Below are 15694 nucleotides of genomic sequence, written 5' to 3'. Positions count from 1 at the left end.
GTATACTCCATACTTTTCTCCATTACTTTATAGTGCCTAGGTAAAAGGACAAAATATTACCTTAGTCTTCATTTTTTTAAGAAGCAAAGACCAGTAGTTTCCTGAACTCAGGAGCTAATGAGACTTGGTTTCCTACAGGTTTTTTCCTGTAGTTTATAATTTTTCTGTCTCCTAAATGCAAGATTACACCAGTGCTCTGTCCTGGGTAGGAAAACTTTTAGGGACGTGAGTCCATAGTCCTAAAAAAACTGTAATGAATATCATGATGCATGTTACAGATGTGCTTTCTCTCTAACTGGACACCTCTTTTTATGACCCGATTGTTTTTCAAAAAGCCTAAGTACCTACCCTGGTAAATGCTTTTTTTTTCTTCTTTTGTTTTTTTTTCTTAATGATGATGTGAATGATGAATGTGAACAAGTATGTGTGTGACGTAGTAATGTGTAAGGTACTGATACAGCTGCAGAAATATGAAATTCCAACTGGATCACAATGTTTAGGACACTGAGACATGCTGGTATCCATAGGCTGGACAAACTGCATTTCTGTTGTGTAGATAAAATCAGAGAATGGCATTGCCTGACTGTCCTACAGCCTGCCAGCCCTGTTATTACAGGTTTGCAGATATAAAGTTGTCAATGCCCTGACTTGTTAAGGCTTCCATATTCCCAGCCAGGTGTCTTAGATGCCTGCTGGGCTGTATGTAATCCAGCAGCTTTAATAGCAGACTCCGTACCTACCAGTGAAGTGGATCATTTGACTCCCAGGCTGGTTAGGCTGCTTCTGTGCATATTGGTGGGCTGGTGGATGGACTAACTTGAATCTAAATTCAGTAAGTAGACAGCCATCTGGGGATAGGGTTTATTTTTTGCTGGCTTCCAGAATCTGCAGGCAAGCAGTTAACCCATGGATGTGTGAATGGGATGCATCTAGTATGTAAGATTTACAAGTGCCTACATACCTGAGAAGCCTTTCTGCTCCTGGACTGCCCAACTGGCAAATACCATGCTCCTGTAGTTTGCAAAGATTCATTTCATAGATATCCAGACTGTGCACTATAAAACATATTTTAATTTGGGAAATATCAAAACAGCCCCATGCTGCAAGCACTCAGTATTTCTTTACCTTTGGCTTGATGTTGTCTGCAGGGTGGGGCTGTTGGGGCTGTTTCTACGTTTGTTCTAGTGGCTGGTCAGTGCAAAAGCAGTTTTGTTCTTGCTTGTGTTTTCAGGTGTACTTTTCAATGAATATTTGTCCACCTACTATAAAGTCATGTCATGAAAATGAATAAAACAAATGTAAAAGCTCCTTATGCCCTGAAAGCCTATGTCTCAAAAGTGTGATTTAAGAATAACCCAAAATTTCTTTAGTATACCACATCTGTGTCCACTTTGGATTCTACTGTACTAGAAGGATGTTGAAATACTGAAGTGAGTGTGTAAGGGGCCCCTGTGATTGTGACTGGAATGGGTGGTTTATAAAGAGAGGCTGAGAGAGATGGTTTTGTCTTCAGAAGGGAGTGCTAAATGAGAATTTTTATTAACATCTTCACCTACCTAATGGAAGGGTATGAAGAGGACAGACAAAGCCAGACTATTCTTGGATATACTCAGCAAAAAAAACCAAAAGACTTGCAGATACAAGGTGCAACAAGGGATTAGATAGAAAGAAAAACAGCCTCACCGTGAGCATGGTTGAACAAGGTTACCTAGGGGGGTTGTGGACTCTCCGTCCTTGGAGATACTCAAAACTCAACAAGGCAGACTATATGATCTCTAGTAGTCCCTTTCAACCTAAATTATTTTGTGATTTATCTGATTGCTCTTTTAATCTTTTATACAGCTCTTTATAGAACTGGAATTTTATTTCCAGATTATTCTAAATGTGAAGAGAATAAAATAATATGTACTCCCTCAGGGAACAGTTGCTTAAAACAAAACTCAGGGGTTTTATTTTTTCACACTGAGCCATTTCTTCGCCAATAGTTCAACAAAGAAACGTTCTTTTTGACTGTGAACACTCTCAAGCAGATCTTGTCTGCTGTTAATTCATCAGGTCACATATCTAACTTAAAATGTATAGGTAATAAAAGCTTGTTTCTCTTGAAAACTCTACAATCCAGGAAAATCTTGATTATGCAGAGGAATTCTTATTTATCCTTTCTTCATTGTAATAGGTTCTAAGTCAAATCTTAGGTATAAAGCAAATAGATGGAAATAGTGGAAAGATAAAGACAATTTAGAAATAACCTTTTTCTTTTTCTTTTTCGAACTGCTGACTTGTAAAAAAGAAAAAAAAAAAGACATTTCCCTAACGAGATATGCTTAGATCCCGAATAAATCCAGATTCAGATGAATGTATGCCAGAGAAGATTATTTATTCATGCAATAATTCTTTCTTGTGTGTGGCTTATATTTATTTTTTTTCTGAATGAAAATTAGATCATATGAAAGTGTCTTTCAAAGCAGTAAGACAGACTGCAGGTTTTTTGTTTCAGTGGGAGTTGTAAAATAATTCTTAAAGGCAAATTACTCCATTAGATTAGCACAGATGTGTCTTTTACATACAAACCTTGGGGCTGTATGTGTAATCTCAGCATGTAACTTTCCGGCTGGTTTAAGTGGGTCAATGCTTGCAAAAAGGTGGTGAAAGGACCCTTTCTGTGTCAACAGGAGATTGGTGAGACTGATGGAATCAGCTGACTAGATGTAGGTGAAAACTAACCTACAAGATAAGTATTAGTTTTCAGCTTGATAAACAATGTGCTCTTACTACATAGCTATGTAGCTGCTAGTATTGACAAAAAGACGAGTAGAAATTTATGTTGTGAGAAGCTGGGGAGGACGGGATTTTCTCTTTCATCATCAGCAAGATCAAACAAAGCTGGTGACAAATCTGTATCTCAGTTACAGCTTTATCTTAGGTTGCTCTCTGAACCATACAGTTTCTTTGCTCCCCATACTTGCCTTCCCCGCAGATTTTGCAAGAAAGTGAGGTTTGATTTGTGACCACTATTGCAGCAATAGCTGCCTTACTACTTCTGCTAGCTTTGGACTTCATAAGCATCCTAACCACTGTGATTGCCAACTGGAAGTCCCTATGGATGCTGTGTGCCAAGCCTTGATACCCTCTCCAGTTCCTTTTTCTGTAGATTATCCCCAATTCAGCAAAAGAAAGTTGTATCAAACTCTCCAGTTCTGTAGGAGGAAATACAGACTTCCTTGCCTTTATACATACAAAGTCATTAAACATTTTGATGAGAACTTTGCAGCAAAGACAGCAACAATTTTGAATACTGTTATACTACTGTTGCCATCAAATACTGCTGTAGGTCATCCTGTGACTAACAAGACTGGCCCTATTACTGATTTTTGACAGGAATCTTGTTATTTGTTTCCATATCTTATTAGCATGGTTCTGCTTGTGTGAGTGACCTGTGTTGGTCACAGTTTGAGGCCTGCTTTAGCAAATGATATGGTTTAGTGGTGGACTTGGCAGTGATAGGTTAGCGGTTGGACTCGATGATCTTAAGGGTCTTTTCCAACCTTAACGATTCTATGATTCTGTGAGAGCTGGAAGGCAAGTGGGAAGATGAGGCCTATTTGTGATGCTGGGAAAGCTGTCAATGGTGCCGTGGAGCAATAACTACTAATGGCAACTGGTAATGATGGTAACACCTGAATGAACTCAACCTTTTTACAAAGAAAAACATGCACAGGGCCCCTCAGCATATTTGCTGTCATGTGATCTAATTGTGGGTGACAACCAACTCCATTTCCTCCTGATTACAGCCTCTCAAGGAAAAACCTCCATGTTAAGGATCCTGGTACTAAACTACATCCACACTGAATTATTTCACCAGTATGTTGGCAAGAATATTCCTAGCATTTCTTTCCGTTTTGCAAAATGACTGTTCTAGAGAATAAACAACTTTGTTCCTCACTTCATCATATACCTATCAAAATTTCAGTGCTGTGACCTCGTTGTCCAATATATAATAAACAACAGTGTATGATCAATTAATACTTAGGCAAGTGTGCTCATTTAGCTATTTGCAGAATTGCTTTTGCCTTGCTTGTTCAGTGACCTAGTAGAGGTGAGACATTTTGTCTGCTTCCTGGCAAGAGCAGGGACTAAAGGTTCATGCATCCTCATTAACATCATTGCCTATAAAACAAAAATATTTTCTCTTCAAATATTCTATATACTTATACATGTTACCTAATATGCCAGAGATTTAAACTCTTGCTGGTGAAGTAAAGCAGCATCTACAGTTACAGACTCTACTTTTCTTGGATTCCTGCTTTTTCCACACATAAGCAACTGCACTTCTTCGGCCCCACATTTCACTCCTGTTCTGGTGGGCTTTTGTCACTAGTCTGCCATTCCTTCCTTGAGCCCTCCTTTCCCATTATCAGCCTTGAGGTCTATCACACCGGGCCCTTTGTTGCCCGTACAATGTTCCTAGCTTACTGAGAAGAGTTTCTTCATACTTTTCTATAGCTATTTCTGTCTTTTCTGTGATTCAGTCTCAGGCAATATTTTACTTGGCTCACATCAAGTATTCATGACTTCTGAAAGACTAAACAGCAGAGCTGTTAATGCAGGGGTTTTTTTAGCAATTTCTGATCAATATCTGTTTTTTCAACTGTTGCACAGAAATCACTCGCTTTTCACCCAACAGCGCTAAGAGTTTTTCCCTAGAAGGTCTAGCAATTGTCCATAGGGTACTTACGTATGATGATGGCATAAAATATTCTGGGATACCTGCTTAATCAGTTGGGAAACAGTGTCATTAAATCTCATGGTATGGTTTCTTTCAGAAGCAACACTTGCTGCTTCCAGAAGGTATGCATGTTTTTGTATCTAGGCCAAAAAAGTCATTACAGTTATTCAGTGTATCACTTGTTAATTTTTGGTACATCAAAGCTGGGGGCAAGGGAGCTCAGTCTATCCTTGTGAGATTCGTTCCTATTCCTCAGAACTTGTGTGAGCTAATAAAGATGGATTTTTTTTTTTTAAGGATGAACATAGAATGAATACATGCTCATATTCATTTCAGCTTATGCATCTCAGTCGGTAGATCATCTGTTTCTCTGAGGCATCTCACTGAATCATATATGTTGTATCTACATTGCCAAGTACTTTTGCAAAGTGAGAACAAGTTAGTATACTGAAGGAGCATTCTGAGGCTACTTACATCTCCAGTATATCCAAGTGAGATTTTTTTGTGTGTGGTTTTTGTTTTTGTTTGTTTTTTTTTTTTAACCAGTTTATTCTGGCTTCCTGGATTGGACACCCCCTCTATAAATGTAGTTCAAAGTTGTGCAAGAGAAAGCCATCTCAAAAATCTTTCCTTCCTTGACTGCAGGTCAAGTTTTGCACTTTTATATTTTTGTGCCATCCCACACTGTCCACTGCAAGGCTCTGTAATGGAGAGCATAGTAGACTTAATCTTGCAGCTGCAACTGGAACAGCTATTCTGGAAGGGACTCCCTATTCTTCCATGAAGAGATGACCACCTTCCTGATCCAGCTGTTTTGGGAGGAAAAAAAGCACTCAGAATGGTTTTCCTGGAGTCCTTGCTACTGAATCTGCTTTTCCATGCGGAGCCAATAGTTATGGACCCAGGAAGTGAGCTCACCCATCGGATGCTGAATGGCCAGTAACTAATAGAGAACGTTCAGACTGAAAGACACAGAGTTAAGGCTCTCAGTTGTGAGCACGCATGGGGATTTCACTATCATCACACAAAAATATTTGTCTTTAAAAGAGTAGACATAGCCCTGTGGTGTCTTGCACCTACTGCTTGTCACTGGGTAATCAATTTTGAATGGGCAGTTCCACTGAGACAGAGTGGTGACAGAGTGGTGACTGAGGTCTCCAAGACTATCTTCCAAACCACCTTTCTTTGAATAGCTCAGACTGGAATTATTGGCAGAATCTTCCATGCCTTTGCTCTCTGTGAGATTCTGAGTTGTCCCGAGGCTTTCAATGGGATCCACATTCCAATCCAGTGACCAGCTCAGGACAAATACAACTATCATAAACTGCAAGGGCTATGAGGCCCTTTATATGGAGGTCTTGATGGACAACAGGGTAGAATTTTCCACAACTTGGTAGACTTCAGCATATGGTCATGAAAGATGCCTGTGTCTTCTACAAGCTTCAGAAAGAGGAAGGTGATATTTTTCTTTCTGTACAGGGACAAGCTAATTCACGACATTTGGTTAACTCTCAGCATTGTGGGCTATACTGAATGCTCTCTGTACTGCTGGATTATGAGGCCAAACCTTGACAGTGATAAACCCCATGCCTATTTTAACCATGTCCTTATTTCTTGTAGAGTGGAAATGGAGTGTGCATGTGGTCATCCCACTGCAAGGTCTGGGTTGCTGTGGGAAAAGTGTAGTGCCAGTGTTTTCTGTACTATGTGTCCCTTCTATGCAAAGGTTAGAAGGGAGCTGATTCCCAATCTCTATGACATTTATGCTTCTCCACCTGAGCAGGGTCTCTCTGTACCCTACTAGGTTTCCTAATGTTTGTGTGCTTTATTCTTGTCAGTCCTGATGCTACTTCATTCACCATTACTTTTGGGCAAGCAAAACTCTCTCTTTCCTAACCTGTTATGTCCTTTCACTTTTCCTGCATATCTTTTGGTATTGACTGGTGCTTCCAAGGCCCACCACTTGCTGTCCAAGTGCCGAGAGCAGCACTGGTGGGAGATGGAGTGAACTCCTGCAGAAGCTGCTGCTTCTCCATAGTAGCAGTTCTCCAAACTGTTGTCAGTTTGGCATCAAGAATTGCTGACAGATATATCATCAGCATCTGTGGAGGAAAGAAAACAAGCTTTGTCTGGTTTTGAGCATTTGAAGATACAATGCACTGTTCAGTTGCTTATGATCATTTCAGTTTTGTCCAGGACACAGTTTTGTGCATGGTAGTGGAAGTATTGGGCTAAAGCCATTTTTACCCTAATTTCTGTAACAGATAGAGTAGGTCAAGCTCTGAATGACTGTGGTGGGTTGACCCTGGCTGGATACCAGGTGCCCACCAAAGCCCCTCCATCACTCCCCCTCCTCGGCTGGGCAGGGGAGAGAAAATATAACAAAAGGCTCATTGGTTGAGGGAGGGAGGGACAGGGAGACATCATTCACAAATTATTGTCACAGGCAAAACAGACTCAACTTGGGGAAATGAGTTTGATTTATTATCAGTCAAATCAGAGTAGGATAATGAGAAATAAAACCAAATCTTAAAAACACCTTCCTGCCATCCCTCCCTTCTCCCTGCGCTTAACTTTACTTCTGATTTCTCTACCTCCTCACTTCCAGTGGCACAGGGGGAATAGGGGTTGTGGTCAGTTCATCACACATTGTCTCTGCTGCTGCTTCATCATTTCATATGCCTCACTGTGTTCCTGTAGGAGGTTGTGGTTGGCCAGCACTTTGCATTGCTAAGGCTGCTGCACTCTAGATCAGATGGAGACTTTTGTAGAGTGCCACAAGGTTGTGCCTAGGCAAGTAGCATCCGACCACCCTTAGGTAGAAGTCTCAAGGCTTCAATGTGGGCTAAGTGGGTAAGAGTTTGAGAAAGCCTGTTTCTTGCCCAGATTTCTTCACTTGAAGGTCAATTGTTCCAATTTCGGTTCCTATAAAACCTGACTTTTGGAACTCAGAAACTTTTTCTCTGGTTTTGGTGTTTGCTGCAAGGAGAAAGTACAGGCAGGTCTCCTCTAGGCAGCTGGGATCCTGCCATGGTACATTTCTGTGTCTGTAGCTGACCACAGGGACTGGGGGAAATAGATATTGGTGGAGTTTTGTTCTTTCTCAGAAGTACTTTTTTTGATTGTACCAGTGAAGCAGGTCTATCAGTTACTGTGATGCTTCAGGTAATGACAGGTCAACACATGTTCATGTCCTCCTGAGATAGTAACAAAAATGTTCATTTCATTTTCTTTTATTTTCCATGGCCAGCCATGCCTTCTTTGCCTCAATCTTCAGTAGTAAGATCAGTTATTTTCTGCATACTCAGCCCCCTGAGCTGGAAGACAGGGACAGGGAGCAGAATGGAGCCCCCATAACCCAGGGGGAAATGGTTAGCAACCTGCTACAGCTCCTAGACACACACACAAGTCTATGGGGCTAGATGAGATCCACCCAAGGACACTGAGGGAGCTGGTGGAAGTGCTCACCAAGCCACTTTCCATCATTTATCAGCAGTCCTGGCTAACTGGGGAGGTCCTAGTTGACTGGAGATTAGCAAATGTGATGCCCATCTACAAGAAGGGCCAGAAAGAGGATCTGGGGAACTACAGGCCTCTCAGTCTGATCTCAGTGCCAGAGAAGGTTATGGGGCAGATCATCTTGAGAGCCATCCCATGGCATATACAGGATAACCAGCTGATCAGGCCCAGTCAGCATGGGTTTAGGAAAGGCAGGTCCTGCTTGACTAACCTGATCTCCTTCTATGACAAGGTGACTTGCTTGGTGGATGAAGAAAAGCCTGTGCATGTTGACTACCTAGAATTTAGTAAAGCCTTTGACACCATTTCCCACAGCCTTCTCCTGGAAAAACTGGCTGCTTATGGCTTGGACAGGTGTACTCTTCATCGGGTAAAAAACTGAGTGGGTAGCCGGGCCCAAAGAGTTGTGGTGAATGGAGTTAAATCTAGTTGGCAGCCGGTCACAAGCGTTGTTCCCCAGGGCACAGTACTGGGGCCAGTTCTGTTTAATATCTTTATCAGTGATCTGCATGAGAAGTTTGCAGATGACGCCAAATTAGGTGGGAGTGTTGATCTGCTTGAGGGAAGAAAGACTTTACAGTGGGATCTGGACAGGCTGGATCGATGGGCTAAGGTCAATTGTATGAACCCTGTACTTGGGTCACAACAACCCCATGCAATGCTACAGGCTTGGGGAAGAGTGGCTGGAAAGCTGCCCGGCAGAAAATGACCTGGGGCTGTTGGTCAACAGCCAGCTGAATATGAGCCAGCAGCGTGCCCAGGTGGCCAAGGCGGCCAATAGCATCCTGGCTTGTATCAGGAATAGTGTGGCCAGCAGGAGTAGGGAAGTGATTGTCCCTTTGTACTCGGCACTCTTGAAGACTGTGTTCAGTTTTGGGCGCCTCACTGCAAGAAAGGTATTGAGTTGCTGGAGCATGTCTAAAAAAGAGCAACAAAGCTGGTGAAGGGTCTGGAGAGCAAATCTTATGAGGAGCAGTTGAGGCAACTGGGGTTGTTTAGTCTGGAGAAGAGGAGGCTGAGGGGAGACCCTATCGCCCTCTACAACTATCTGAAAGGAGGTTGTAGTGAGGTTGGTGTTGGTCTCTTCTCCCAGGTAACTAGCAGTAGGTCAAGAGGGCCTCATGTTGCACCATGGGAGGTTTAGATTGGCTATTACTTCACTGAAAGGGTTGTCAGGGATTGGAACAGGCTGCCCAGGGAAGTGGTTGAGTCACCACTCCTGGAGGTATTTAAAAGACGTGAAGATGTGGTGCTTAGGGACATGGTTTAGTGGTGAACGGGAAGTGTTAAGTTTATTGTTGGACTCCATTGTCTTAAAAGTCTTTTCCAACCTATATGATTCTGTGTGTTTTCTGTGTATAGAGGCTGACCATTTTTATGTAACTTCCATGCTTTATTTATCTTTGCAAGACTGGAAAGTCAGCTTTTCTACTGGATCATAGTCTCTTCATGCTTCCTGTTTTCTCTAAGTGCTTTTTAATTTTATTTTCTTTCTTGCTCAGCAGACCTTAGCAGACTGACCTCAGTGCATGTACAATTTATGAAGTACAATAATAAAAAGGACTCTTGATTTGTTAAACGAAACTGGTCCCCTGTTAGCAGAACTATCTTACAGCATTGTAACCAGCTGGCTTTTTTCAAACACGTTCAGACTCATTCCTGCATCAAGCCAATAAAAGCATGGTGCTGAAAGTGTTCACCAAGCCATCATCACATACATGTTGTAAAACCACTTTAATAACCTGAATTTCCATCTTAAAGCAAGTAGCTTTTCTGGAAAGCTTTTCCAGAATCTGATGGGTCCAGTGGTTAAAAATCTTATTTGTAGCCATGGTTAATTCATGGACAATCTGTAACTGTTCCTTGGAATGTCCTCGCTTCCCCAGTCTTCCAGTGTATTTGTAGAAGGTAATGCATTCTCTTTCATAAGGTCTCTTTTCTACCCATGCTGGCATCAGATCTGTTTTGAACTCAGCTTTATGAAGAGGCTGACCGGTGCTATAGGCAGAATTCCAGGTGAGAAGTCTTCAGTAGTCTGTCTGGTGACACTCATCTTTCCAAAGCTGTCCAGGAGATTCTGCTAATGCATCTCTAAAATCTCCCCTTCTGCAAGTTCTGCTTTTCTCTCCATGTTTCATCTGCATGACACCTATTTTATTACTTGCGCATAATTCTCTGAGGCCATACTTAAGCGTAATAACAAGTTCATCGCTTCCAAAGAAACTCAAATCCCCTCATATGTTGCCAATATCTCTTTTTCGGTTGAAGTATGGTGTGCTTTGGACCCTCTGTATCCATGACTCCAAAACCCTAGGGGTCAACCTCAGGTCTCCCCTGACGCTTTCTGCCAGCAGCTCCAGGTAGGGCCATTCTCCCCAGCTGCAGTGTAGAGCACATTCTTTACATCTTGTCCTGCCCGGGCTGGTCCAAGGGCTACTGCATGAATTATCTTCTGTTTAAGCTGTTCAAAGGCTTGTCATTGCTCAGGTCCCCATTTGAAATCATTCTTCTTCCAGGTCACTTGATAGAGGGGGCTTATGATCAGACAGTATGTGGAATATGCATTCTCTAAAAACCCACAAAGCCTAAAAAAGCTTCTGTTTCCTTTTTTCTAGTTGGTGGAGACATGGGTTATTTTGTTGATCACATCCATTGGGATCTGATGACGTCCATCTTGCCATTGGATCTCCTGTGGGGGGTCCCTTAACCTTACTTTGTTTTATGGCAAAACTGGACTTCAGAAGGATTTGGACTATTTTCTTCCCTTTCTCAAAAATGTCTTCTGCTATGTTGCCCGTCCTCTAAATGTCTGTATGCTTTTTGTAAACAGTTGCACAAGTCATGTCAAATTTTCCTTGAAATGAAGAAAAAAGGCAAAAAGAAAAAGCTTTTGTCCACTGCAACTATTTACAATGAAGCTACTAAGGAGGTGGACTAGGAACAACTGCAGAGACAGATGAATAAAGTCAGGGTGCAGCATGCTCTTTCAGTGATGTTTTGTGCAGAAAGGAAGTATAGAAGATGCAAACATTTCTGTACTGCTATTTATGGTATTTGGTAGTGGTTTATTCTACCTCTTCTAAAATACTTTGCATATGACCCATTACTTCCATATGAGTTTGGCAGTATGTGTGATGTCAAGGAGACTTTAGAAAACTAACATTATTTTTCCTGATCTATTAATTCCTTACTTTGTCTAAACAGTGAGAAGAAAATCCCTAATTTTGAAAGGAATATATTGAAAGCATGTAATATGTGCTTCCATATAAATAAATTGCCATCAATTTATACTGATTCCACATTTCACTACATGCAGTGCTGAAGAGCCTGCAAAGGAGAAAACAGAGACTTTAAGATTTTAGTAGAGTTTAACTTTCTAATGCTGCCCTTGAAAGGATATATGTTACATAACCCTCAAACTTATTGTTATTGAAATTAATGAATTTGTGGTTGTTATTAACACTAACAGTAACCCAGTTGCTTTGACACCTCAGCTAAGATCAGGACGGTGTGGATTTTTGACCCAAGGCAGTTATTAATCAGATCATTTGGAGAGGTGACATTTGTGAGCAAAGGAAGGAACGGAAACCTAAACCCTCACAGGATTAAAAGACAGTAGTAGCAATAGCAAATACACTGTATCAACTGTAAGAAGCGTTAATTTAAATAACCTACGTATTCTGCAGAATAGGTTAAAAAATTAATTTAAATGATTTTACTGTTCCTATCTGAAATAACTATAATTCTTTTCCCTCCCTTCCTCCACCTTTTCTGCAGTGTCCTCTGTAAGGCTTCCCAGAAGAGAATCTCATCATAAGGAGCCTTTTGTGAAAGACATGACAACCATAGTTAATGAAATTACAAGTGTTTTGTTAAAAGAATTGCAAGAGAAACCATTTGCATTTTTTGGTCATAGGTAAAGATATGTATACATTTTCAGATGGTGAAGAAGATTTTTCTTGGAACTCTAGGAGTTACTTGCCTTTATTTGCAAGGAGAACACTCTTCTGCAAAGGTCTTTTGTCAAGTCATCCTAAAACATGCTGTTGATCTCAAAGATTCTAGTTATTTATTTATTACTTAGGGCACAATGTCTTCTAAAAATATCAGTGGTGTGTTTTGTGTTTTTTTTCCACACTGATCAATTATAATTCTGTTTACTGTTAATATTTGTGTCAGTGCTTGCTCTATATGAATGCAGGGGGTGAACCATTCATAAAACACATAGATTTTGAAGATCACTTAGTCCCAAGCATTCAAAATAACTGTCCTTACTGCAAATTAAAGAGACTACTAAAAGAAAAAGAGATTTTAAAAAGGTCTGATTTGTAAAACTAGACTGTATAGGAATACACTTCATGTCAATTAGCTAGTATCACTATAATTTACATGTCACATATGGTTTCAGTAACTGTTCAAGATAGCCAGTTAGCACTGAAATTCAACTTCTATTTAAATTTTCACGTTTTTACATATGTTTTTGCTTACTTAGCTTTAATTTCTCTTTTCACTGCAGTTTTGGGTCTTATACCAGTTTTGCAGTTGCACTGCACTTGAAAGGATCCGATCCATCTTTTTGTATCGGGGCACATGCCCCAAACGTAAGTAACAGAGTATGGAATAAAACAGTGTATTAGCTACCGAGAGTAAAAACAACATTTTACAGTATGGTATGCAGATTGGCTTTAATACAAAACAAGCATTCTGAATGTATGCAGAAAAATGTTCTGTTTTCTTAGAGGAAATTAATTCTGTGGTGGATGGAGAATTTCACGTTACAGAATATTCACTGCTGCTAACCTTAGCCGAGGGAGAACAGTCTCCTTGAGGTAATGCTACCTTTTTTGGCTACTGTATTATCATTTACTATGGCCTTTGGCTTAATAATAAAAAGTAATAAAACCAAAATACAAAGTGCCACTCCCTACTCTGTAACATGTGAAATAACTGCCTTTAGTCTTTCATAAACCTCCTGCACCAGCTCTCAGTATATTTGTCCATTTATTTCTTTCCTGCCACATTCTTTGTTGGCTTTTTAATCTGTTAACCTGAGGTTCTGGTGGTTCTGCTAGTCTTTTTCAGGAAAACAACAGTGAAGTGGCTTTCCCCCAGTCCTCCTGTCCTCAGTCAGAATTTGCTATTTCTGTTCTTCTGTTTCTGGGGCTTCTTAGCAATCCTGCGTATGAGCTTAGTACTTCATGGAAGTGATTATTAGTCCTGCACATTTCCATAATCAGTTGGTCTTTCTAGTCCTACATTAGTCAGAGTTGTGGCCACTGCTAGGCTTTTCTTTCTCTCAAATATTTTATTAGTTATATTGCAACAGTGAGAGTTAAATTTTGAACAAAGTTAAATTAATGGTTGCCTGTGGCAGTTTCAGACCTTGAGGGTATCTGGCTCACTCATAATCTGTATTTTCAGCAAACACAGACTACTAACCCTTTCCAAGAAGTATTCCCTGTGGATGTTAGGCTAATCAGCCATTGCATTTTGGAGTCAGAGAATCACTGTACTTTTTAACTAAAACAATTCTTAATGAAAATATTAAAGTATGTTATATACAACCCCTGATCTGTTTTGACTGGTGCTGACAGTCTGAAGCATTTCTTCCCATCAAAGGCACACCCATATGTGATACAGGAGATGAAGACGTTCTTACACATATATAAACTTTAGGAGGAACGTCTCCTGAGGTTCTGCAAAATGAAGACATTAAGAAACATCTGATACTTACTTTCAGAGAAGACCTTAGATTTCTTCAGACATTTTTGTAAGTTTTACAATTTTGTATTACGTTTATATTTGTATTTTACAGTTTTAATTCTGTCTGATAATTTCAGGTTTTCTTTTTTCTTTCTCTGTAATTTGTTCTTGTTTCTGATATAAAAAGAATATGAAACTGTAAACATAGTTTTTTCCTTTGTGTGCTTTTCCATTTCTGTTCTAGTATTTAAGCCCTAGATGAAAACACTGGTTACTGTAGCAGCCACTACTGTTATTACAGTAGTGAACAGGTCACGGTAGAATTACAGTTCTACTTAGGATCCAAAGTTAGTAGCCACTAAAAGGAATATTCCCACATCTTTTATTGTTTTCTGAGGCTAATAAGCTCAACTGATCATGCTTCAGGATCACTGCATTCAGCCTCCGGAACCAAGGCTCCCTAGCCTAACCAGAAGCAAAGAATCCCTGTGTTCTACACATCTAGAGAGCAACCAGCTGCTTCTGCCCTAACTGCTGTCCTCACTGGATGTTACACAGCAGCTCACGTAGCTGAGTAGTTAAACAGGTAGCAGTGCCCTGGCAAAGGCAAGGACACTCTTGGATGTGGGACCTAGTTTAGCCATAGGAACCTGATGCCGATAAGGCCCTGAAATATTAGAACTTGAATATAAGCAGACAACATAGTAATTTATTGTAGGTGAGAATTTTTATTGCAGGTTGAAGCTCTTTTTTTCCTAACTAGTGGGTCATCCTCTGTTTAAAACTTTAGACCTAATTGCAGTAGGGTAGGGAGCTAAGAATCTTACAGATACAGTAATTCCTTCTCCTGATGTTCTGCACAATCTAATCCCTGAAGTTTGTTACATTTTGGAGGAGAAAGGAAAAGCTATTTTGTATGTGGAAGCAAACCCCAAATACAGGTACCTTAAAAAGCAGTAATAAAACCTTCCTTATGTTCACAGTTTTGAGATGGTAGAAAGGAATATCCTATTTCCTTTTGATAGCACCTGCTTTAATGGGTCTGAAGATCAACCACATGATTTAGAAGATACTTTGCTTAAACTGTTTTCCTCTTACACTTACGCATTTTCCTGTTCTATTGAATCAGTTAAGGAAGAGTTTTTCTAGAGTCTTGTATCTCCTTCTTAAATTAAACAAATCAACAGACCAGTCTCATCATATGAACCAAAACAGTTGACATGGGATTTAAAATAATTATTAAATCATAACTTTGAAATAGTTATATAAAATGACCATGACAGTCGACATTTCTCTGACACTTTAAATATCTTTTTCATCCTGGCGCAATCTAGCAAGTGGAGATATTTCCTGGAAGTCATTTTATCTGCTGGAGCCCTCTAATGAAATTTTCTTAACAAACCACATAACAAGATGTATAGAAAATGGTGGTCTACAAGTGTTTCCCCTTATTTTAATAGCAGAAGGTGTAGGATTAGTCCACAGCACTTCATAAGAAGTCATTCTTTCTGTACAGTTGCATGCAGTTGTTATGCCTGAGACTTGTTCTGTTCCTCCGGATCTCTACTGTAATCCTGTAAAAGGGGGGTTTTTCCGATTTTTTCAAAATAAACATTGGCTTTGGGACTTAAAAAATAAAAAAGTTTTCATTTTTTCTCTCTTCTCTTCTTGCATGTGCACAAACTCTTCACTTCATTCCATAAGCTCGTTTGCAAAAAATGGCAGCTATGTTATTTTACTTTTAGA

At 40.1% G+C, this 15694-nt stretch overlaps 1 protein-coding gene across 1 annotated transcript in view; it reads left to right on the top strand.

Annotated features, from left to right (window-relative positions):
- OLAH (oleoyl-ACP hydrolase) overlaps positions 1-15694 on the top strand; it is a 19403-nt gene extending 3709 nt beyond the window's left edge. The window contains 5 exon segments of the mRNA XM_075081988.1: positions 12023-12161; positions 12762-12846; positions 13840-14015; positions 14932-15017; positions 15268-15694. Coding sequence (XP_074938089.1) covers positions 12023-12161; positions 12762-12846; positions 13840-14015; positions 14932-15017; positions 15268-15443 — 662 coding nt within the window. The 3' untranslated portion in view covers positions 15444-15694.

The sequence above is a fragment of the Phalacrocorax aristotelis genome, chromosome 2, assembly GCF_949628215.1.
Source record: "Phalacrocorax aristotelis chromosome 2, bGulAri2.1, whole genome shotgun sequence".
In the NCBI taxonomy this organism is placed as follows: Eukaryota; Metazoa; Chordata; class Aves; order Suliformes; family Phalacrocoracidae; genus Phalacrocorax; species Phalacrocorax aristotelis.
Note: the sequence above shows the minus strand (reverse complement) of the source record. Positions and strands in the feature narration are given on the sequence as shown.